The sequence below is a fragment of the Panulirus ornatus genome, chromosome 45, assembly GCF_036320965.1.
Source record: "Panulirus ornatus isolate Po-2019 chromosome 45, ASM3632096v1, whole genome shotgun sequence".
Lineage (NCBI taxonomy): Eukaryota > Metazoa > Arthropoda > Malacostraca > Decapoda > Palinuridae > Panulirus > Panulirus ornatus.
Window position 1 is genome coordinate 8,629,260 of NC_092268.1, and position 26,732 is coordinate 8,655,991.

Below are 26,732 nucleotides of genomic sequence, written 5' to 3' on the forward strand. Positions count from 1 at the left end.
TCAATTTTCCAATGTTACCCCAAAGCATTGTGATAAGCTCAAACTGTTTCTTACAGTACATATATATAATATCTCTGTATATATTGTAATCAGATGTATCTTTGTATATTGTAAATACCATTTATAATTTCCCTTATCACCTGTAAGTGCTAACATGTAGTGTACATGTAAGCTGTATTCCCTTTATGATACATATTTAGTTAATACAAGAATAACTTATGAAAGATCTATTTGTTTATGGAATAAAACTGGTTTTAGGAATTGACTTGGATCATTCCCCTTACAAAATTACCTTCCATTTCATTCCATTAAGATAATGGTGTCCTCTCAACAATTGTCTCATTCCAAGTATATGACCAACCAATTATAAAAGGGTTTTAGATCATCTGTAACAACACAAATGCCAGTCTGGAGTGCTAATACATTAACATCGCTAATTGCCCTGAAGTCATTGTAACTCTACAAGGATGAAGCATCCCGTCCATAAACTAAACTGGAAACTTTGTACTGCATACATTCTTAAACTGGCACGAGCATTCTAATAAATATATTTCAAGACATTTAAATGAGGCTATAGGTACTGCTGTCTTGGTGAGGACTTTATATTTTTACTCAAACATCAATAACAATAATACAATACTTATCAAAAGTTTTAACCCGTTAAAACAATGCTAAAGAAATCTACTTGGTCTAGTTATCAAATAAGGGGACAGTTGCCATTAGCACAAAAGTGAATATATGTAGCTGAAGGAAACGATAAAAGTAAGGGTTGCCTGAAGTAAAAGCAAGTCGCAGGGAATGGTCAAATCACAAAAATGCATTTTAGGGGAACCACAAAAAAGTTATGCATATTGGTTTCTAAAGGATGAATATATACAAGCACAATTAATGACAAAAGTATTGCTGGTGTATTCTTAGGACATCAAGAATATCTGGTGCACATCATATACTTAAAGTTACCGCCATCCCCCGTATAACGACATCTCAGAGAGCAACATCTTTCGCTCAATTAATAATTTGGGAACAATTTCATGTATCATCCTGTAGCCCCCTGGTGGTTACAAAGGATCTGAAAAATTAATGCTGCTGGAGAAATAAAAATCGAGAGGAAAGGGCAGGAAAATCATACCACACGTGACTTTACAACCAAGGGGTTAGCGGAGGTGTTCCAGCACTTGGACAAGGTTACAAGGCCATTAGCGATATGGATAACAACTGTGAATGTGCCCTCAGGTTTACTTAAATGTGCTTACAGATGCTTCACACAGACATAAGGGAGCTTTATGGAGAGGACATGCCACACAATTTAAAGGGGACAGCTCGTTCCAAAGGCCTAGCTAGGCAAACCACCTCCACTAGCAGAATCACTGTACTTCTGGGAGCGAGGCAGACAATCCTAGAGCCCCCTCTCTCCCTCCCTCCTATTAACCCTTACTCCACCACCATCTTAAGTCCCATTACATGTTCTAGTTTCGTTACAGATTGCCCAAGTTAATGGATGAAATTCTGTAGCAAGTAGTTATTAAGCCAAGCTGTTGCACATATAATCCGTACTGAAGTTAAATATGGGAAATTAGTGCTAGGGAACGTAATATATAACGAGTTTCATCTGCTCGAGTACGTTTCACGTAACAAAGGGTTTTTCAGGAACATACCCCGTCATTATGTGGGAGATGGCTGTAGTGAGGAGCCTTCGCTACTGCATCATTCTAACAACAATCCTTCCGTTAAAAGATTTCTCTAGCTCAAAAGTTTTACATTTATATTCACACAAAAATATCAAAAAGCCTAAGCTGCTGCACCAGTTCTACGCAATCAAAATACTTAAGAGGCAACCTCACAGGACAGGCAAATGGTTAATTGCTGCAGTGGCACCTGCTTTTTTTCCCCTCCCATCACAAATTATGTAAGTGACCACTATTAAAAGCCTCATTATACTGAGCTGTCAACCCAGTTGTCAAAAGCTTTTTTGGAGAAATTTTAAATCCAACAAGGAAAAGTCATACAAGGTTAACTGAGACTATATAATTTAAAGACATTTTATACACACCTGGGAACCAAGACTGTAAAGGTTAAGAGGTCAGAATACATCTATAAATCCCCAAGGATACATAGTCTAAAAACAACTCCCTTATTAAAAGTACAATTATCCCTTGTGTTGACATTACCTTGTGAAGCAATTACATTCAGAAAAAGTAAAGTTAAAAATTTCTAACAAGCTCCGAGATATAAGGTCAAGAAAACCCAGCTTACTTGGGGTTACAACCTCAAAGGTGTCTGCAATGGTGATTAAAGGATAAAGTTACGCAAAGGTAAGGACATTTATACATGGTACGAAATCTGTTTAGATGTTCTGGTTACACACACAAGTAAAACCAGGGTGTTGAGAAAGCCATTAGAAAGCAACAGCAAAATAATTAAATATCTGTAAAGGGCAGAGTTACAATGATGATGGAAACCAAAGCAGCATTTCTTGATAGGGTTAAAATTTGCAGTGCACATTAGGCATACAAGCCAAGAGTAAAACCATATTACAGAATAAAGGCATCAGGGTGACCAACCGGAAATGCTCAAGTATTTTACAAGGGTCACCTTTAACAAAACAATAGACTACAATAAATTCCTAAAACCAGCAGCAGTTCCTTTTGTCATACAGTTCCAGTATCTATGTGGCATCTTTACACCCAGTGTGTAGATAATATTCCTGTCGCTACATTTTGCCTCGGCCCCAATGATTCTGACATTCCAAAGATCTCATTACATACATTTGTGTGTCCTACATGCTTTTTTCAAATTACACTTTCAACTGTTTAGTATTAATGACTCAAATATGGCTGGAAAACACAGTGCCTATCCCAGGAATTATACTAAAAGCATTTAATCAAACAGGATGAATATTATGCTTTGCAAAGTAATAATTCAAATGGGTTAAGGAAAAATACATTATAGAGAATATGAGGTTTAATCAAACACTTTTGACATGCAAGTGCATTGACACATGTGCTTTGCCTATCACAATTTCGTATTTACATAGAGGGGCACATTCTAGCAAGTTTCACAACTCTTGGTGTATAGCATATATAATTAATAGTATTGTAATAAAAAATACAACACACGGTCATACCGATTCTGGACTGTATCGACAGTTAAATGTTGCGGCTGGTGTTTTCCATGTCAACTGCACAGTCCGTTTTCTGCCAGCCATTTGTGCCAAACCTGGAAATTTAACCCAAACACATACTTTTCAAGGAAAAACGTCCCAAAGTTTCCACACAAACAACTGACCACAAACTCAGCCACACCTACCTGAAAGCCTCTACAGAATGAGTATGCCAGCACAGACCCTTTTAATTATTCTGTACACATAACACTATTTTTTTGTTATACTTAATCTGCATGTATACAAAGCTGCACCTGCGTCAGTTGCCAGATTTTGTTTTTATTGCCACATGAGAGCCTACAGAGGCATCATTTTTGCTAGCACCAAGAACTGTAAGAATGTGCTATTCACCAACAATGGCAGCCATCTGCTGGCAACACTAGCACAATTTGGCCCGAGATGTGATCGCTTGGTTGCTCATTTAGGCGTTTCACTACGAAAATGTTCTCTGGAATGTCTTGGGGTCATAAAATTAAGTTTATGGTCAGTAATTGAGAGCTTTCTTAAATGAAGCACATCAATAAGGATTGTTCCCTCATGATACTGAAAAATAAAGAGCCTTATTGAAGCACCAAAAGCAACTCGAACCAACTGACCTCAATTCCACCAACCTTGTAAAAGTGGTAACCTCATGGAGACCACAGTATCCAACTTTAATGATTAAGAAGTAACAATTCCTCCATTCACCTGACATGTAAATATTAAAATTGATAGCTGTGATCATTCAGATGACAAAGCACGAGATGTGACGCAACAAGCGACTCCGAGCTTAGGCAAGTTTTGCACCCGGGTCAGTTTTCCCCAGTTGCGACACAAATACTAGACACGGAAGAAGCCAGGAAGGGCTAAGCATAGCCTACTGTACCAGCAACTAGGAATGACTCACACAAACAGAAGGGCAAGGGATGGTGAGGGAGGGATAGGTGTGGATGAGAGGCAAGGGGGAATTTTTGAGCGAGTTAAATGGCTCAGTGGGCCAGGCAGAAGATAATGTTCAACACCTCTTCTCATCCAGTGAGTTATTAGGAGAAACAAGCTCCCCTCAACTGAAGGTTAAAAGTGGAATGAGCAGGAAAAAGGGGGAAGGGGGAGTAGGGGGGGAACTTGTCAACACTTGGTGACACTATCTACCACCAACCCACAAACACCTTCCAACTAATAGGCATATATTTTTTTTTTAAAAAGAATGCTCACAATGAATAAAGCTTATTCCAAAACAATTTTCAAAAGGTAATTACACTCTACAATACTATACTTGGAAAAAATCTAGCCGAATTAGTCCTTTTAATCATTATGTTGTGGATACAACAGGTCTTTTGTTTGACTGTTTTACCAAGAGGAACAGAGATCATGGTACATAGAAAGTGACCTGTGCCCATCCCAAAATGAAAAACATTACATCAAACAAATAGCTATTATTCAAATACCCGAATTTTAACGGGAAAATCTTTGAAATGACAGGCAACACCAAGCGATCAACAAAATACTGAGGTAAAAAGATTGAACTAAAACTATAGGCTGGCTGGATTTGTAATATACAAGACTAATGGGTGGTGATATTAAAAGTTTAGAAACATCCACGCACTTTTCAAGAAAAACCACTTATCGTGCTTAAGTATTCTTCTGATGCCTTCCATACATTAGCAATGTTAGAATGTTAATCTAACACTCATAACTTGCCTGCTCCAGCTTCTCTGGGCTCGTCTACTTTCGACTCCATCTGACAGAACCCTTAACGGGTGATCCTGTTCTGGTAAATACAGTGTATTGTAGTCCAGTAAAGGCTTGTTATTACTGTACTGATCAGTCAGTTTTCTTGTAACCTCAACCACACACAGCTGGGGAAAAGCATAGGTGTACAGAAGTGCAAACTCTATCGAGCAAACACTAAATGATGCGACTTAGGAGTTACAAGGAAATAAAACAGGTCTGGGGAACCAGTGCTGATCTAGGCACGCTCGACGTAGATGAAAACCTTAAAGTTATATATACGTACTAGTCAACACAGCCAAGACCCCCCATGCCTGTGTCTGCCTAGCTGCTTGGGAAAACCTCAACATCTCAGTTGTGGCCCTTTCATGCAAGCTAGATTCCTGCAAACCCCTACCAATCAGGCCACAATCTTTATTTTCCTACTGAAAATGTTCAGCATTGATATATATAAACAGTCAGAACAACAAGACAACTTGGACAGAGGGACAAACAATCAAAAGATGATTCCATCAACGTAACTGTGCAATTCCCCAAGCATGAGAAAAAGGTGCTAGGATGCGCTGTAGCTCATTCACACAACAGGAAAAGACCATGTAAAAAAAAATTCATATACGATATATATACATACATATATATATCTGTATATATTACAAATAACCCAATGCTAAAGAGGAAATGCTGGCCTCAGGATAATATTGAGGGCGTGGATCCCCAACCTGGGGACTTTGTAGGTTGAGGTGGGGAAAAAGGCTGGTGAAGCTGGATCTTGTTACCCAACTTACTCACCCCGGGCCATACGTAAACACTGAGCTGGGGAACATAAATGTCCACTTCAGACACCGAACACCAAAGAGGGATTAACGGAAAATGGTCTTAATTTAAGACCTTATGAAAATATACAAGGAAATCATAGTATTAAAAAAGAATTAACCTACCTAATATTTAAATTTCTTATCATGTACCAATATCAATAAATACACAACAAATGATGCAATGAATCTTTTCAAACACAAAGAGCGTGATGAAAATGCTGAACTTAGAGCGAAGGATTGGAATGATGGTGCCAAGTCCTTTCCCATCATCACAGCAGAGCTCCATCATGAACAAAGTTACTTTGCACTAGAAATTTAACAACCAAGGTGCCCACACCATACTGTGGACAAGATTTGATCATCGACATAGCAAATACATCTAAATATACAACTGGTTACCATGTTAAGTTAAAGCATGCTAAATTTACAAGAGATACCTCACTGGTGAGCAGCAATCATAGGCTTAAGTTACTGAAACTAATTAATGTACAGAGAAAATCCATCCCTTTCCCCATAATTGCATTTCTACAAGCACTTCTTGAGAAAACACTCAAGTAACCTTCTCTCCATTGCAAAATGGTGTATTTGATGTAGACATCTTCGGCAGTGTTGGAGAGAAGTGCTGGTATTGGAGCTCCACTGTGGGAGGGGGTGGTTGTGGTGGTGGTAGTGGTGGTGTGGTGGTGGTGGTGGTGGTAGGAGGAGGAGGAAGAGGAGGAGGTGGTGGTTGTGGTGGAAAGGTGAAGGGGCCACCGCCGCCACTACCACATTAGCTTACATCCTGATCCTCCACATCCTGCACCTGTTCTTTCTCTCTCTGCTCTCCATCACCGCCTGAAACAAATTTTTTTTCTATAAAAACTATATTTCTTTATAATTCCAGTTATGTTGTTACACCACTGAATTACATCTTTTTGTCTCGCTACGCAATTAAACTACATCTCTTAATTATTCTCCATGACATAGTTGCCTTTCTCAAACACTTGTATACAGAACCCAATTCAACAGTAGCAATGTATACATATATGCTGTGGTTCCGGTGTGAGTGGACGTGTTCTTTTTTTCACTTGTACCTGGCACAACCTTACTAATGCAGGAAACACTCAAGTATGGGGGAAAGAAAGAGTGATACACTCTTTAAAGCAAATCTACCTAACACTCCACCATAATACACACCATTGTACTTCCAAAAGTCAAAGGAATGTAAACCAGTAACTTACTGGGGCTTTTTGAGGTTATCTGAGAATAATATCAAAAACATAGTATGGAAAAAAAATAACCTGCTGGGGCTTTTTGAGGTTATCTGAGAAAATAATAAAAAAAACATAGTATAGAAAAAAATGTAAGTCGAGGTGCCAGTACCTTCTGATACAAACTTGAAGCTTTAATTTACATATTTTCATACAATTCTCTTATCTACTACAAATTTTATACTATGTATCAAAAGTCCTATCTATGAATATCTTTGCTTTAATCAATGTTTGAAAGGTACTGTGTTAAAACTGGATTATTTCTGCCTTCTAGTTTTATTTTCAGTAAAATTTTACTTGGCTTTGGCTTTTTTTAGTATCTGAGATACTTTATTTAAACGAATATTGTCTCTGATTCAACACAGCATCCCCAAATGACAAGAGTGTACATGACCCAAACTTTGATATTTGAAAAACAAGGCAGTTTTACGAGTGAAGTGTCTGGGAGCGATGATTACACGATGATATTAGATAAAATAGAGGTAGTGACAAGGATACTCACAGTGAGAGTTGGGCTAGTGGTGTAGGCATTGTGGAAGATGCATACTGAAATACCAGGACCCATCCAGTAAAATCAACTGCATGCTAAATTCATGCTTTTCTGGCTCTTACTATGATTACAGACTGGATAAAGAAATCAAATCTGGCATCATAATGGAACTGGCCATAAACGTCAAGCTACTCCTTGATCTGTTGAGTATTTTGTACGTAAAAGTTACGAGTGGATCCAAAAATGTTTATTATTCAAAAGCTAAAAACATTCCCAACACTGGAGACAATTCATACAAATCAATCTTTTCTGATACAACTGAAATCATTATTTCCAACCAAATCAATGCATGTTAACTGATGGAAGTATGGTTGGGTTTAGAGGCAAACCACCACCTAATGATAGTACATGCCAAATACATGCTCGCTTATGGAGTGAAATCATGGTGACCTTGTGACAAAGAAACATTTGATGTAAGTAGAGGTACATCAGGTGATAAAATTAGTAATGAGGACCCAATTTACGATCAGGTGATATGTTTCATGAAAGCTGACAAAAGTCCTGCATCAGGACTGATAATTACTTAAAACCTCAACAGGTACTCTCAGGACTGTGGAAACGGACAACAGAAACAGGTGCTGTATGCTGCTGTATGCTGTAACCCTTAGGGTCTCCCATTTCAAGCAAAAAAAAAGCTAAGTTACAAAATCAGATGATGTGCATGCAGATAAAGGGACCACTTCTTTGTGTGGCCTACACTGTCTCAGGCAGGATTCATGAATATTCCTAAGAAAGGAAAGTGTGTTATAAAGAGGCCACGTATTTTATTTTTTCATACTATTCGCCATTTCCCGCATTAGCGAGGTAGTGTTAAGAACAAAGGACTGAGCCTTTGAGGGAATATCCTCACTTGGCTCCTTTCTCTGTTCCTTCCTTTGGAAAATTAAAAACGATGGGAGGATTTCCAGCCCCCTGCTCCCTCCCCTTTCAGTCACCTTCTACGACACACAGGGAATACGTGGGAAGTATTCTTTCTCCCCAATCCCCAGGGATAAGAGACCATGTATTTTTTATTATGATTAATCAATGGGTGGAATTGATCCAAAGGCCATAAAGCTTTAAGCATGTATACCTGATAGCATGACACTGAAGTGGACAATGAAAGTTGCATTGTCCTCGTTATGTCTATAAAAAAAAATAATCATCCATCAAAATTAACCCATACTATCATCCTGCTCAGAGTTGCAAATCTAAACCTTCATCAACCAAATAAAGAATGGTAACCCTACAAGAGTTCAAACTCACTTTCTCCTTGCATGTCTGATGTCCATAACGTGAGGTTATCTCGCAACAGCTGCATAATGAGAGTGGAGTCCTTGTAGCTTTCCTCTGATAATGTGTCCAACTCTGCAATTGCATCGTCGAAAGCAGCCTTCGCCAGTCGGCATGCACGTTCCGGACTATTCAAGATCTCATAATAAAAGACTGAGAAGTTGAGAGCCAGACCTAACCTGTTAATATATTTTCGTATTAGTAAAACATAAAAACACAAAAATATCATCACTACTAGATCCATTAATTTTACTTTCATCATAATATTTATCATACTTGATCGCTGTTTCCCATGTCAGCGAGGTAGTGCCAGGAAACAGATGAAGAATGGCCAATGCACTCATATACAAATATGTATACATAAATGCCTATATATGCACATATACATACATATACATAACATGTACATATACACATGTAAGTTTGAATGCAGAAAAATACGAGGAAGTGAAATTCTTTTTAGATATCGTAAAGCAGAAGTGAGTCACGGTGGGGGAAGGGGCGAAAGTTCTGGGAGCGATGAAGAATATGTGGAAGGAGAGAACATAATCTTGGAGAGCAAAAATGGCTATGTTTGAAGTTGTGGTTCCAACAATACTACATGGTTGCGAGGCATGGGCTATAGATAGAGTTGTACAGAGGTGGGTGGATGTGTTGGAAATGAAATGCCTGAGAACAATAGGTGCTGTGAGGTGGTTTGATCAAGTAATGAAAGGGTAAGAGAGAGGTGTGGAAATAAAATAAGTGTGTGGTTGAGAGCACAGAAGAGGGTGTTGAAATGGTTTGGACATATGGAGAGAATGAGCAAGGAAAGATTGACAGAAAATACATGTCAGTGGCAGAGGGAAGGAGAAGATGGAGACCAAATTGGAGGTGGAAGAATGAAGTGAAAAAGATTTTGAGTGATCAAGGCCTGAACGTACAGGAGGGTGACAGATGTGCAAGGAACAGAGTGAAGTGGAACAATGTCATATAATGGGTCACCATGATGTCAAAGTACAGAACCAGGGCATGCAAAACGTCTGGGGTAAACCATGAAAAGGTCTGTGGGTCTTGGATGTGGATAGGGAGCTGTGGTTTCGGTGCATTACATGTGGCGGCTAGAGACTGTGTGAGCGAATGTGGCCTTTAATTTCCATTTTCCTAGCACTACCTTGCTGAAGCATGGGGTAGCGATGCTGTTTCCTATGGGGTAAGGTAGCACCAGGAATGGGTGAAGGTAAACAAGTACAAATGTGTACATGTGTATATATGCATTATGGTTGTTATATCTTATATGGATGCGAGGTGTGGGCTATAGATAGGGTTGTGCGGAGAAGGGTGGATGTGTTGGAAATGAGATGTCTGAGGACAATATGTGGTGTGAGGTGGTTTGATTAAGTAATGAAATGGTAAGAGAGAGGTGTGGTAATAAAAAGTGTGGTTGACAGAGCAGAAGAGGGTGTATTGAAATGGTTTGGTCACATGGAGAGAGTGAGGAAAGATTGACAAAGAGGATATATGTGTCAGAGGTGGAGGGAATGAAGAGAAGTGGGAGACCATATTGGAGCTGGAAGGGAGGGAAAAAGATTTTGAGCAATCAGGGTCTGAACACGCAGGAGGGTGAAAGGTGTACCAGGAATAGAGTGAATTGGAACGATGTGGTATACCGGGTAGACGTGCTGTCAATGGATTGAACCAGGGCATGTGAAGTGTCAGGGGTAAGCCATGGAAAGTTTTGTGGGGCCTAATTGTGGAAAGGGAGCTGTGGTTTTGGTGCATTACACATGACAGCTAGAGACAAAAATGTATAGGTATGTATATATGAGTGTGTGGGCATTTATGTCTACACGTGTATGTGGGTGGGTTGGGCCATTCTTTCGTCCATTCCCTTGTGCTACCTCGCTAACGCAGAAGACAGTAACAAAGTATAATAAATATAAATAAATGTATGTCACAAAAGGCAACCTCCCCATTTGGTTGCCTTCTGTGACATTCGGGGAATATGTGGGAGGTGTTCTTTTTCCTGTCCCCAGGGATGGGGGGAGCCATTTCGTGTGGCAGTGGAAATGAATGAAGGCAGCATGTATGAATATGTACATGTGTATATATGTATATGTCTGTGTATATATATGTATGTATACATTTGAGTGTATAGGTATGTATATGTGTGTGTGTGGGTGTTTGTGTATATACATGTGTATGTGGGTGGGTTGGGCCATTCTTTCATCTGTTTTCTTGTGCTACCTCGCTGATGCAGGAGACAGCAACAAAGTACAATAATAATAGATGTATGTGTATATATATGTGCATGTATGGGCATTTATGTATCATATATGTGTATATGAGTGGATGGGCCATTCTTCATCTGTTTCCCGGTGCTATCTAGCTGATGCAAGAAACGGCAATCAAGTATAATAAACAAATAGAAACAAATTTTGGTTGTGACTATAGCAACTGAATGCCCTAATCTAAAAAAACTCACTTATTCTTTATATACGTATATATCCAAGCATACCCTAGCCTAAGCCGGGTACCCTATTTATTGACCCAGCCCCAAGGAAGATGAACATCTAGATAACTTAAAAAAAGCAGCAGCATTCACACCCAAGCAATAAATCAATAGTCAAGCAGTGTTTGAAGCAATCTCTACCATGAGCCCTCATTGATTGTTGATTATACTGGAAATACATCTTCATTTACAATATCCAGAAAAAAGAAATTTGTTCATTCTCCCTAGATTAACTATCGTACAGCTGTAGCATCAAGATATGATTCTATCACAAAGGACTAAAATTTCTCATGTGACAGTTAAACATACTTTGCCGTTTCGAAATGTTTGGGTTAACTTTCCCATTGCCTTGGGAACATTATGATACAAAACCAGGATACACTAAGAGAAACAGCAATTCCTTTTTTCATCTACCTATATCTCTGATGCTGGTTTCCTTCAGGAACTCCCTCAAGCAGTTGGCAATGGCAAAAGTCTTCATAACAGGTGAATTCCGGTGTTGCCTCTTAGCCTTTGGTGCCTTTCCATTAACAGGCCAGTGGCAGAGGAAACCTCTAGCACCGTGTTTTCATAGGCTTCTGCCAACTACTTCTACCAAATGCTCCTAGCTGATGTTCCTTTTAAGATAATCTTTCTTCGGCACTTCTGAATAGTTAAGTGCTATCCCCCTCCCGAGACCCAAATATCCTTCCAACTCAAAGACCCTACCTGATGGGGTGTGTAGGTGGCAACTCTGTCATAGCAATGTCACTTGCAGCCTTGTAGGCAACCAACGAGTTTTCAGCAGCAGTCTTCCTGTCGTTACTTGTGGCAAATTCAGCAAGATACCTGGGCGAAAGACAATCGAATCAGTCCACATTTCTCTCTAATATAATAATTGGTTCTAGACATTAAGCACTACTACAATGAACAACTTCATGTAGAAAAGACAGAGATAATGATTCAGTGCACCTATCACATTTTTGCCTTTTTAATAATGTTCCCATTTCCAAGCATTGGATTAAATGCATAAATAGCCTCTTAAATCATTCCTTCCACACAATATATTCACATCTCTATCGCTCCACCTACCAAAGTATTTCACATACAAGTTCTACAAAGCATACACCTGGTCCACACATCTATCAATCCTGAAGCCGTATGCTCCTCCCAATCTGATGCACGCCATTCATCTAAATTTTGAGACTCGCCTCATGTTTTTCTCTTGACCCTGCCATCAGAGTCATACATCTAGTAACATCACCTTTACCTCCCATGCCCTTCCCACCCCAAGGGTATGGTATGCCTACCTCGTGTTCCAAGTCCTTGCCATCATCAACCCATCCACAGAGAAATTAAACATCCTTTACCAGGAACCACTCTCCCCCTCCACTAATCTTACTCATATGCTCTCCTTTATTACAAACTGTTCCCTACTTTTAACAATTCCCCATTCACCTCACAGAACTTCCACAATGCACCCGTCAACCGTACCAAATGCCTTCTCCAAAGCTGTGAAAGCCACATAAAAGTCATTCTCTCTCTGAAATCATTTCGAACAAACATTCTCTAAAGCAATCCTTCACTCTACAGACACTCTCCTTTCCTGAAATCACATGTTCCTCCCAAATCAGATGCACTGTGCTTCACACCACTCTCTATAGTACCAATTTCCTACACACCTTAATAGGTACATGTACTGATTTATACCTGTAAAATTCTAAACATTTTTGTTCCACTTACCTCTATTAGGGCATTGCACATACACTTCCACCATTTCTCTAGCCCCTCACCTTAGGCCACGAATATCATGAGCAGTCACACTAACCAATTGTTATCATCACCTTTCCCGAGAAATTGACTTTTTTTCTAATTGGCCGAGACATCAGGCACAAGAGAATGCCATCTCATTAACACAACAAACATATTCAAGCAAACATTCCAGCCTACGCCATGGATATCAACAGATGAGTGAACTGCAGGCTGACTGCTTCCCTTCCCCCAAATTCAAATCGATGCAGGTCCAACCACAGGCAGGTTCATGCAAGTGTCATGGTTGTTAATGCTATCCACCACTCCATGGTGGCACAACCAAACTTGACACCATCAAATTCCATTGTACAACCTTTTCACTTTCTCCACTCTTTCCCAAATCCTATTTGTAATGATTCTCATACCACATCCCACCACTCGATTATCTAACATACTCATCAAACCTTCAAAATGTTCACCACTTCCTTTTCAAATCCTATTTGTCTCATCACTTCCTCCAACTACTCACCTCATTGTTACCTACAATTCTCCTCATATTCTTACCAAACTATCCACTTCCACTTCCTTCATAATGTTTTCTTCCCTAAAATTCATCAATACTCCTCTCCCAGTCACTCCTAAAACTCTGAAACTCCCATACCTTATTCTTGACCTCCCATTATTTTCTCTTGTACTCAATCTAAACACATACTCCATCCCAGCAGATAAAACCCATGTATTCTTATTTTAATGGCAATCTAACATCCTCAATGCACCCCTGACTACCCTTTATTATGTATCAACATCCCATATTCTCCATGCCATACACCTCACCTGAACATTTAAAAAATCTTGTTGCAGGTACTCATAGATGAGCAAATACTCACTGATCATGAAATTCCCTTACCACTCTATCCCCTTACCCACTAATTATGTTTCAACCAACACCAGAACATCTCTGCTTCTCTCATCACACTTAATACCCACCTCTAACATTTTCATTCTAGTAGCAATCATTCGCATAAAAACACCCCAAGCTAAGCCACTGAAGAAAAAACCCAACTCTGCCCCTTCCTCTGAACTTACTTTTAAGGAAGAGAATAAAGAGGAAAAGGATTTCCAGTCTTCCCTACAGTTAACCCTCTTAGTGGCCTTTTATGACACTCAGATCATCACTAACAGAATTCTTCCTCCTCCCTATGTAATAAAGATGGGTTATGGGGAGCTCACAATACTGCATGGAAGCAGAGCATGCCACAACTAAATGGGGAATGGTTATGAAATGCCAGCAATAACACACCTGTGGTAGTCACCCTTCATCTTGTAGAAGAATACACGACTCTCTCCAGCAGAGGCGGTGGGGATGAGGTGCTTGTCCAAAAGACCCAAAATATCTGAACAAATATCCTTTAGCTCCTTTTCCACCTGAAGACAGTCATCAACACAAAAACCGTATATCAAACAAGGGAGAGTTAATTTCAAGATGAATTAGTATGTATAAGAAAACCCCTCCCATATACAAGCACTGTTTAATCATCATCTTTCTAGCTGATTACTTTCCATCAAACTTGTATTCACTTTTATAAATCTCAAATTACAAATAGACAAGACTTTTAGTTGCATGAATCTAATTTGTTACAAAAATTTATCACTCATAATAATAAAGCAGATCCCTCCTCAAAAGGTAATTCTGTAATTACAACAAACTACATAAAGGCCTAAGACATGAGCAGCTATTTCCCAAAGCTAACAGCGAGGTGGAGCTACAGTAAACGACTACCAAAGTAAGGTCCAGTTTAACATTTCCAAAAGTGGCATAATTCAAACAAAATCAGACCTATGGGTATCTTATGCCAAAAAGCTCTTCAGAAGGCGAGAAAGAGAAGTTTATATACACTATAAGTGATTTACTTCAAATTATGATCAAGGTCGTGTTATAGGTTAATGTGTGACCCCCAAAACTGAGAAAAGGCAGAGTGATGGAAAAATGATAACAAAGTGACCCCCATGTGTCTGCTACATTATGGAGCAACAAAACATGTAATTTGTGGTCCATAAGCTATCGTTCACACTGCAATATCACTTCACTAATAACTCCATCTATATGCTATCATTCACAATGCAGCATGACTTTTAGCAACTACATTTAACCATAAACAAGTTTTGTCACAAAACTGACAGTCAAACTTTTGACACTGTGGAAACAATTCACCAATGAGCGTGCGTTATTCAAACCCAGGCCATCTCAAACGATAGCCTGAGGAATCTAATTCAAGATGGCCTGGGTTTGAATCCTGTGCTCCGAGCACTGATCTATTTCCATCTATTTCACGAAACAGTACATGATGGAGAAATTCTCATACTATGATGAAAAATGTGGAAAGAATGACCACTAACCTGTGTCCGGTAATTCCTGATCATTTCCAATTTCTCCTCACCACCCTTGTTTTCTTCTTTCTGTTCAATTGAGGAGATGATCCGCCACGAGGCCCGCCGTGCACCAATCACATTCTTGTATGCAACTGACAGAAGGTTTCGTTCTTCTACTGTTAACTCAACATCCATTGATGCCACCATTTTCATCGCCTCCACCATTTCTGTGAATGAAGATACATACTTTCTTTATTTACAAAATCACAAATACACCATGTAACACAATTTATCAAAAAACTCAAAACTTTTATTTCAAAACATGATACAAGATGCATAAGTGACCTATAAAATATTCTACATTATCCTCCAAGCCAAACACCACAGTAGGAAATATATAACACAACATAATTCTGTAACACTTATTATCATCTTCATCTTTGATCCAGTATCTCACAAACTCGAGATATTTTATATCTAAATTAAAATTGGGTCGACATCCATTCTCCAAGTCTTCTCAAACTATGTACAAAATATCTAAGTAGCATTTCAACACATGTCCTTGACCCCTAAACATGATTCAACATACAAATTTCTTACTACAGCAGCATCTATAGTGCAACTTTGGTCCATATCTATTCATCTACAGGGAGCTACCCAGGTACTCTCTGGGGCCACACACCAGCCCTATTGCTAACAAGAAAATGTCATTTTTCCAAATTTGCCATGAAAAAAAAAAAAAAAAAAAAAAAAAAAGGAAACAGGAATGAAACAAGATCTTCTATCATTGAGGGTATGATGATCAAAGGCGGTGACAGTGGACTATAACAATGATGTGAGAACAATCAAAAGTTTTCGTTTCACAAAACAACATGCATTATTAACAAAATGCTAGACTTAAAAAAAAACACTCCCTATCCTCCACATTTTGTTCCTTGGGCTTATTCCCAAGATAAGACAAATCTCTAATCCAGTCATGTTATGCGTTTATATCAATTATAACTAACCTAGGACATATTTCTAAGAGCCATGGTGTTCCTACAACCCAAGGCTGCACTACTTTCATTAGCAGGTTAATGTAGAATTCTTTAGAGTGAGAAGTTTCTTGACGAGACTGTAGTGCTAATGATACAGCCGTACTACTTGTGATTTTTTTACTCACAGTGCAACCTCAAGAAGGCAGAGTCTGGTAAAATCCAGTCATGTGATGCTGCATGTATAATAAGTATTTACTTGCAGTTAGGTTTACATGATGACCTTGCTAAGTGCTTCAGCAGGACTCAAAGTGCTGAAACCTAATGGTTATTCAGCACTTTCCAGCTTAAAGGTATCAAAACCTAAAAACTTAAAACTATTTACATAAACTTATAATTCAGTTTCATTTCAAATATCAAAATCTCTCACTTTTACTTCCATTAAATAATTTTCATACCTGACCAAGAGCTCAATTTATGAAATTCTGTTAGTATAAATTCCACAGCAGTATTGAATTGTAGGCGAGTCACATTGTTACTTTTCCCATACACATTACATACACAAAGGTCATCACAGAACACAAAGACTATACAACCAATCCTCAATAGATTGACGTCTCTCAAAATCCTGGGTGATTCCTGTTGAAAGACGAATGCTAACTTCAACAGTTTTCTTGAATGTGCGTAGCTTGCTGTTCTTTTTGGCTTCCAAATCTCTTCAAGGTTGTTATCTACTACACCTTTCAACTACTCATTCTACCCATAAGTATTACAGATAGGGTGATCGCTAGTTTTAACCTCCGAGTCTATGTCATTACCGTGGATAAATATATGTCGAGGACAACAGCAGAATTCTATACCCATACACTACTTTGAATGGATGCTAATGATTCATTCTTACACTTAATCATGCACTTCAGCAGTGCATGATACAGCCTGGAGTGTACTCCGGCAATCTGAATGTCAAAGGTCTACAGATCATTCTAGTAGCTTTCCTATTTGAAACTTTTCGTCTTTAACTTCTGTGGAATCTACAACCTAATCACCCAATGATCCAAAATGAATAATTTCTGTCCTGTCTGCATGAATAGCATCATAATCAAGATATGTACTTTTTGTTAATATAATCAGAGCATTGTAGTCATTGGTCGCTTTTCTCCATTCTTTGCAAGGTATGATCCTGTGAAACTTTCTTGGGAGAGATGAAATCTACTTCTCGATTTGAGTGTGTCTCAACTACTCTAATTAATGTCATTTTTCATTCTTACTTTCAAAAGGTTTTGGGAACTCTTGAGGTGGATCAAATATCTCTGATTTTTCAACAAAAAATATATGTAGGGTTACATAGTGTACATTTATGCTGAAGGAGATACTTTAAGCAAAGCCCTTGATGTCTTATAACCAAACCATACATGTTAAAAAATTAAGAGATGGGGCAACAAGTCAAATTCTCTTCCTGTAACACAAACAATAATCGTGATCTCACTGAAGAGATCATGATAGTTAAACGAGTCAATGCAGTACAGTGCTGAAGCTCCTAGATAACTTTAAAAAGGGATCATAGGGTCGAATAACAAATTTCATATAGCCTGAATGCTAAATAACAAAAGGAGGTTGATGCATCAAAAATGAAATGCCCACAGAAATGGTGTGACATGCATTAATCACATGAGGAATGACTGAAAGTGAAATATTATACCAAGTATGACTGACAGATAACTAAGCTGTGCTGAAGTGGTCTGAATATGGTCAGCTACGAGAAGCTGACACAGGACCTCTCCTCATTCATTCCTATCACATGTCCATATCATTCTAGTACTCTCTCTCCAACTCTCTCAACCACACTTTTTATGACCTCATCTCTCTTACCCTTTTACCACTTAATCAAGCCACCTTACACCACATACTGTCTTCAAACATTTCATTTCAAACACTTCCATTCTCATCTATAACCCACACTTCGCATCCATATATATAACATTGTTGGTACTACCACACATTCAAACATTCCCATTTTTGTTCTCCCAGACAATGTCCTCTCTTTCCAAACATTCTTCAAAGCTCCCAGGACCTTCACCCCCTCACCTAGCCTCCTATGGATTAGATTGAATCATAAAATTTAGGCTTATAAGCCACATACTCGAGCATCTATGGCTATTTAGCACTCTTAATACAGTTTAGAATGTTCCATCTTAGATATTCATTTAAATTCCAACACAAGGCCAATTTCATTTCGATAGAACAAGAAGGGAAGAACGAAAAGTATTGGAGAGAAAAACGTCTACATGTGTTCATCTAAGAGCTCAAGCTTGACCTCTGCAGCATGGTTAAACCTTCCAGGGAAAGGAAAATCCCCACTGCCATATCTCAAGCCATCACTGCTCCACACAAACCCCACCACCACGTTAAGGTCTATGTAGATCAGGGGGCCCTACCCTAAGACTCATGCGTCCATGGTTCCATTTGCTTCCGTGTGCACTCCCAGATACCTTAAAACACCACTTCCTATAATCTTTTTGACATTCAAACACACCAAACTAATTTGACCCTCAACCCAGCTACACCTATTCAGCTTGTTTTTATTCACATTTACTTTCAACTTCCTCCTTTTGCGCTCTCTTCCAAACTCAACTCACCAACTTCTGCGGTTTCTCACTCTAATCTGACCCCAGCACTGCCTCATCAGCAAATAATAACTGGCACACTTCCCAAGTCTCCTCATTCCTTACAGACTGCACAATCACCCCTCTTTACAAAACTCTCACATTAATGTCCCTCACCATCCCATCCATAAACAAATTAATCATACATGGTGACATCACACGCCCCTACCACAAACTCACTCAGAAAACTAATCACTCTCTCCTCTTTCCACCTCTACACATGCTTTACATCCTTGTTAAAAAACTTTCCACTGCTTCAAAAAGCTTTCCTTCAACATCATATATCCTTAAGACCTTCCATAGGGCAACACCATAACCCCAAGCATATTCTTTCTCCAAGATCCGTAAATGCCACACACACATCAATATGTTTCTGTAAGGATTTCTCAAACACTGTTTTTAAAGACAATTCATTCATACATCCTTTGCTACTTCTGAAACCAAAAGTTATTCCTAACTCTCTCAGTAGCTATTCTCCCATACAACTTTACGAGATACACTCAAGCTTATACATCAGTAGTTCGGATTCACTCATCAAGCTTGTACATCAATAGTTCTAACACTCACCTTTACCCTACTAGTCTTCATACAATGGCCCTATACATATATTTTGCCAATTTCAAGGCACTTCACCCGGATCATTTACAAAGTTTAGTTAATATGTAATTTGATTAACCTGGCAAGTCTGTCTGTCTATATCTAGTATGTTGAATGGGAAAGTGATGACCGAAAAAGCAGTGGCATGCACAGTGCATCAGACTGGTGAAGGATAATGTAGCTTTAGGAGTAGCAGAGGATGTGCGAACCAGATGTTTGCTTTAGACATTGAGAAATCTTTAGGGGAGAGGGATTTGTATGGAGCACTCATGCAGTTGGAGAATGCACATGATTAGGGTCATTGAGATACCTTCTGGAAAGTGTTGCAAAGGCACGGTGTGGGAGAAAAACTACTTGTAGTGGGGAGTATTTGCCAAGAGAACAAGATACTTTTGCAAATAGGTGTCTGGGTCATGGGTGTTTAATGTCACCAGGGATTAATAGCTCTTCAGCAACAATTATCAGCGGGTCTTAAGGTCAACAGAGGCCAGCGATTACCATGACATCAAGTTTTCAACTTAGCAAAATCTAAATCAGAAGGTGCACTTTCTTGGTAGTTAAACATTCTTGTGTATTATTTATCTACCTACGACAATGGAGGATGGTCTGGCACTGGTATTTGCATTCACATGTCCCATGTTAATCAATGGCCAATCAGCGATAGTCTTTGGAGCACAAATCATTGTACTTAAAACTTAGCAGATCCTGACTTGTTTGCAATGACAAAAGCTCTTGGGGTATCCAAGGAGCAATACAACTAGTGCATCAGATAAAGAATCATAACCCACTTCAACATCAGTAACTGCTGCTGTCTGTAGCTAACTACTGCAGGCAGAAGAGGGTTGACACCCTGATGGAACTGCCTACAAATCCATGAATTTCAGCTAACCATATGGACAAGGTTTTCATCGCATAAACTTTGTGTGTTCCCATCCGAGGCATGCTGTGCCGCCAATCCAACTAATTTTGTTCATATCAAATGAATTTATAAACACAAAGACCACCACATAAGTATAAACAAATCCATTCAATAGTAAAGAACACAAGGAAAATTAGACAAATTACACAACAAAAAATCAATGGCATATTTCCTGTCACTTTAAATGATGCATAGACATTCTAAATCCTAGGAAGACATTTTAAATGATACTCTCATAATCCCAATATGGACTATAAGGAACAGCAAGGTTTACTATATATATGACAAAAATGAATGGACCATCAATCTTAGGGTTTTGGAGGACCAGGAAAGCAAGATAATCAAAAACACATGTAGCATTGTAAAAGACAGTTACATAGGTAACAACATATATGGGTTTCAGTGTCACAATAAACAGAGCTGGTGTTAATGACTGCCCTTCTATTATCAAGATTTCAAGCCAGAACCTCCGAGCATTACTATTGATCACAACTTCCTAAGACTGCGATTGTTCAATGTCATAATAAGGGTAACTGTTGTCCCTCTGCTCACTCGCAACTGTTGGAGGCCACAGCCCCACAGGCTGTTTCCACAGTATGGTTTAACTTTACTTCCTTTGTAATCGCATTAACTTAATTCCATATGTAGCATCATAAAAGACAGTTACATTGGTAACATGTATGGGTTTCAGTGTCACAATAAACAGAGATGCTGTTAAATGTCTGCCCTTCTATCATTAAGATTTCAAGGCAGAACTTCCAAGCGCTACAAATGATCACAACTTCCAAACACTGCGATTGTTCAATGTCATAATGGAGGTAACTGTTGCCCTGCTCACCCAAAAGTGTTGGAAGCCACAGCCCACAGGCTGTTTCCACAGTATGGTTTAACTTTACTTTCTTTGTAAATGCATTGCCTTAATTCCATATGTTCCTCCTATGTACAGTGACATTAGGTTCACATTCGTATACATCCTCCAAAAATATCTCTCAGTATTGATTAATAAAACAGGTGTTCCTACATTTGGATACACAAGATTACCATTCATATAAACAAAAAAATATCCCTTCTTGGTTTGATCAAATATAAAAGTTGTTCCTACCTATGAGTACGATAGGCTTAACTTTGTGTACATCCTCCAAAATATCTTCCTCTCTCAGTACTGATTAATACAAAGACTTTCCCACATACGGTTACTTCAGCTTTAGCAATCATACACATACTCCAAAAATGTCTTCTCTTAATACTGATTAATACAAAGATTGTTCCTATGTATGGCTACTTCAGGTTTAACAATCATACACATCCTCCAAAAACACCCTCTCTCTGTATTGATTTGTGCAAGGATTGTTCCTACGTATGGCTACTTCAGGTTTAACAATCATACACATCCTCCAAAAACACCTTCCTCTCTCTTGTATTGATTAGTGCAAGGATTGTTCCTATGTATGGCTACTTCAGGTTTAACAATCATACACATCCTCCAAAAACGCCTTCCTCTCTCTTGTATTGATTTGTGCAAGGATTGTTCCTACGTATGGCTACTTCAGGTTTAACAATCATACACATCCTCCAAAAACGCCTTCCTCTCTCTTGTATTGATTAGTGCAAGGATTGTTCCTATGTATGGCTACTTCAGGTTTAACAATCATACACATCCTCCAAAAACGCCTTCCTCTTCTTGTATTGATTAGTGCAAGGATTGTTCCTATGTATGGCTACTTCAGGTTTAATAATCATACACATCCTCCAAAAATATTTTTCTCTCTAAGTATTGATTAATGCAAGGATTGTTCCTATGTATGGCTATTTCAGGTTAATCAGACACATACTACAAAAATATCTTCTCTAAATACTGATTAATACAAAGATTGCTCCTATGTAAGGGTACATTAGGTTTAACACTCACGCAAACCCTCCAAAAACATCCTCTCTCAGTATTGATTAATACAAAGACTGTTCCTACATATGGCTACTTCAGGTTTAACATTAATGTATGTCCTATACAAAATCTTCCTCTCATCATATTGATCAATACAGTGGCAAATAAAACAGAGCAGTTTTGGGTTTCAAAGCTCCACTATCATCTTTCCCTTACTGCTTTCCCCATCTTAGCAAGGTTGCAACAGGAACAAGCAAATCATGCCATCATTTGCACAACCCACTCTCTAGTCATCATATATAATTCAATGAAACCAGAGCCTACTATCCAGAGACAATTCCATAGTCTATCTCGACTGTTTACTGTAACCTGGTTCAGCCCACCAACAACAAGTCACCCCATATGTACCACATTAATCCAATTCCACCCCTCAGAGCCTCATTCACTCTATCTATCTTCTTCGTCTCTCATTCCCCCATGCTAGCCTATCTCCTCTCACCCCATAATACCCCTCCAATCCCGACACACAGATGCTCTTCGCAGTCTTTTTTTTGTTAATCGTCTCCATATGTCCATACAACAAAAGCACACCCTGGTCAGCTCTATCTGACTGCACTTCCTGCCATAGCTCACTCTGACCCTGTCATTCCATAAATGATCAACCTGCCTCGAACCACATACCCTCGTGCACTTCTCTAGCCTTCAAGGCCCAGGACTCGACCATATGACATACTATACCCTCGAACATACCCTACTCTGCCCTAACATACTTAACTCTTCTTCCACACAAACACACAATGCACCCAAGACCTTAACCCTGCCCCCCCATCCCTCCCTGTGACTCACTTCTGCCCCAACCCAAATATAGCAACTTAATTACTTTTACAGATAAATTTCTTGGAATCTATTCTAACACAATGCTATAGGAGCAAATCCTAAACTTTAGAATAGTACTATCCAAACATGACCCAGCTGAACTAACTGGAATGTTGTCTATTTCTTATTTAGATCAGGTTGGGTAAATTACCAGTTTAACAACAGCAAGTCTTATTTGAAGCAATTTTGTTTTGCAATGGCAGAAAACCATTTTGAAAGCAAGAGAGTTGTGGTGCGACCTGGATTATCAAATCTAAGATTCAATATTAAATAAAGCACGAGAAGTGAGGGTTATCAATGTCCGGGCAAGATTGGTAGTTAACAGAACAGCAGGTGAAAAAGCTTGTTAAAAGATTAACAGAACTGAAGAAAACCATGCTAACCTCCATGGCAGTTAATTTTGATCTTGAATCTCAACAATTTAATCATGATACACTAGACACGCCCATGGCCAAGCCTCGCAGCTTGAATCACCTCCCATCCTCCACAAAAGTAGCCATTCCACACAGACCCCCACAGCAGACCACAATAATGCCATTTCATTTCTCAAAAAAATCTCTGCAGCTGGTTATTTTCCAATTTCTCTTCATGTTGCTATTACCTCTGAATACCGATTACTCAATATGCATTGCTGGTGTGCAGTATAAAGACTTATATCATTCGCAGAGCATATTCACAAGCATTTCAATCACCAGTATGATGCACAAAACTAAAGATCACAGATGTATGGGAAAATGTAGCATTAAGGTAGGTGTAACAATTGTTAAAGAAGTGAACTAAACCTCTCATAATTTCTTCTAACCTCACTTAATGGCCGATACGATAGAAATACATTATTAAATTCATCTGCTGCTTAGGATCATATGGATGCTCACTGCGTCATGTTTGTTGACGTACAGTGCCAATGTCACAATGCCGAGTCATGGGTGTGAACTATATCTAAACTAGAGTACTGAACAGTAAGTTAAATGTTGACTGCCTGGGAGGTTAGGTTAGCTTTTCAGTTTCTGTCAAGCTTTTCAATGCATTACTAAATATCACTTTCAAATAGTCTCCAACATACTGACACAATCTATCATCAATCAATAATGCTAGAAATCATACTCTGCAACAGTTACTATATTCTTTACAAAACCATACTTGCACCACAAAACAGCAACATCCAAAGCTAACAGTAACGCATAACTAACTACACATCGAGATTTATGCAAGGTTTTCATATTAGTTAACAATTGTTCAATCCACTCGACCCCACATTTTCCAATATCCATATCCCACCAATGTCGCCTTAAAACGAGGAAATCAAAACAATACTGTGCTCTACTGCCTTTATCTGGTTCACTAACTACAACACAACAGCAGAACAAAAGCAATCAATATCAAAAGTGAGTTCCATCAAGCATACCAATCTTAAGATATCTTATATTCTTAAAGATTCGTAAGATGTAATTTCTCTTCCCCCAAAACAATGCCGTCTTTTCAAGAAACCACCTTCCCCAATCTGGTTATAAATGACCCTGGGGTCATCATGTAAAATGCATCGTAACTAGGTTCTGGTATGCGGCGGTTTGGTCATCCCATGGGTGGTGTGGTTTCTCCTGGAGAGAAGCGGTGATGATCCTTTACCTGGAGCAATTACTTACGGACACACAAAATGTGGCAGAAGTGGCGAGAATTATGGATACTGGGCAAATGTTGGGTTTAATTACTTTCTCAAGTGGGAACACAATCGACCAAATGGTCTTGTATTTCCTCAGGAAGTGGTTGGTCCAATGGGCTTAGGACCTATCAACTGGCAAGTCGTTGTGACCCTTGTTATCAAGCTACATCCGCGAACTGAAATATCTTAAAACACCTTTATCAGGTGTTACGGGGAGTTCTCATCCCACACACACTGTACAACACCCATGACGAATACAGGCAGCTGGTACGATACTCAATCATGGGTGCGTCACATTTTGATCAAATCTGAAAGACTACGAGATATCTTGCGTGCTATGGAAGCTGAGGATGGTTTTAATAACACCTATAGACATTTTTGCACATATCACCTACAAAATCCATTACTTTACCCCACATTTTCCCCAACATTCGTAACCCTCACAACAAACACACGAGAATACTCAAAATTAAGCTCCCTAACTTTAATCTATTCCCTCAAACAATAAACACTACAACCATCATATCACCCCGATGGCTAGTCTGAGGGCCATAGCTTAACTGGCCAATTACCCTGGACAATCCTGAACCAGCAATGATAGCCATTAGGGTGTGGCAGCTTTTTCTTTTTTTTAAATAAAACTCCCCTCCCCCATAGGGAGACAAAATATTGATTCTCCCACAAAATAACCTCCCCAATATGCGCCCCACACCCCAAGGGAGGCCAAAGGCACCCCATTAAATGTGTCAGTAGGTCGAGCACCACCCTGGTGGGGGCAACAAAGAGCAAAACCTGCAAATCCACCTGGATAATATGACCCATCCCTTACCTTTAGGGTCTGCCAGGAGGCCTTCCTGACGGCAAAATAACGCTAGTACAGACGCCGGTCACAAAACTACTCAGCCGACATTCCTACATCTCGAAGGTGTGGCCGGCTCGGGGGGGGGGGGGTGAGGGGAAGGGGGCCCCCCAGACCTAATTACGCCCCACCCCCCCACCTTTTCCTTTATCTAGCCCACCCTTAACCCACCCACGCCCAGCCCACCCCCACAACCCTAAAGGACACCCGGTGTCCTGGGGGGGCCCTACACCCTTTCAGCCGGGGGGTGGGAGACGTCTCCTCCCCTCCCCCCCTATAGAGCCACGACGTGCCCGATCTACCTATCCATTGCGGGCAAAAAGGGCCCCCGGGGCTCCTAGGGTCGTCGTCGTGGCCTGTGCCAGTGCGACCCATGATCGATATCCCCCAGCTTTGGTCACGCGGTCTAACTGCGCGTTTGAAATGTCAAAATTAGAAGGCGGCCGATCACGCCCACTCCCCCGCGCCCTCCCCAAGCACCCCACCGTCATTATTCCGGCCATTATCTCTAGTTCCGGCCAAGGAGACTTCCCCGGCGGGGATATGGCTGACCCTCACCACCGCCCAGTGCCGATATTGGCCTCATGGCTCTGGGCCCCCACCGCGCGTCGACTGTCAACTTCAAACATAGTCGGGCTGGGTCGCGGCCGCCACCTCGGGAATGTTTCACCAAATATCAAGATGTCGTCCTTCTTACCGTCATATCTCTCCGCTTGTTCGGCGAGCTTGGCCCTGTAGACATTATCCTCCCTCTCCGTCATGGTGTACCCGCGCTGATGACGCCGATATTCGGGGATATGGCAAGGTTTTCGCACAACACAAGATCGTTTCCCACAATATGGCCGCACCCGACAGCTGTCTCGCCGAGCTATGTATTCCTCCGCGTCTACACCTGCCTCGCACACCCCCGCCACGTTTGAACACCGCTCCAAAAACATGTTCTCTCCACTAAT

At 39.8% G+C, this 26,732-nt stretch overlaps 1 protein-coding gene across 1 annotated transcript; it reads right to left on the minus strand.

Annotated features, from left to right (window-relative positions):
• Nucleotides 1-588: 588 nt before the first annotated feature.
• On the minus strand, nucleotides 589-26,732 carry 14-3-3epsilon (tyrosine 3-monooxygenase/tryptophan 5-monooxygenase activation protein epsilon). Its single transcript, XM_071688197.1, has 6 exons — nucleotides 26,477-26,732; nucleotides 15,377-15,576; nucleotides 14,280-14,404; nucleotides 11,957-12,076; nucleotides 8,731-8,936; nucleotides 589-6,519 (listed from the first exon to the last, which is right to left on the minus strand). Exons 1-6 carry the CDS (start codon nucleotides 26,715-26,717, stop codon nucleotides 6,455-6,457), a joined length of 957 nt encoding a protein of 318 aa, XP_071544298.1. The 5' UTR covers nucleotides 26,718-26,732; the 3' UTR covers nucleotides 589-6,454.

Bases quoted from the DNA above. Each gene is read 5' to 3' on its own strand.
- 14-3-3epsilon (XM_071688197.1), bottom strand. From the start codon at position 26,717: ATGTTTTTGGAGCGGTGTTCAAACGTGGCGGGGGTGTGCGAGGCAGGT. The intron at 14,405-15,376 runs GTTAGTGGTCAT...GACTGTCTTCAG, and splicing joins TCAGGAATTACCGGACACAG to GTGGAAAAGGAGCTAAAGGA. The intron at 6,520-8,730 runs GTGAGTTTGAAC...AATTTGTTTCAG, and splicing joins ATCAGACATGCAAGGAGAAA to GCGGTGATGGAGAGCAGAGA.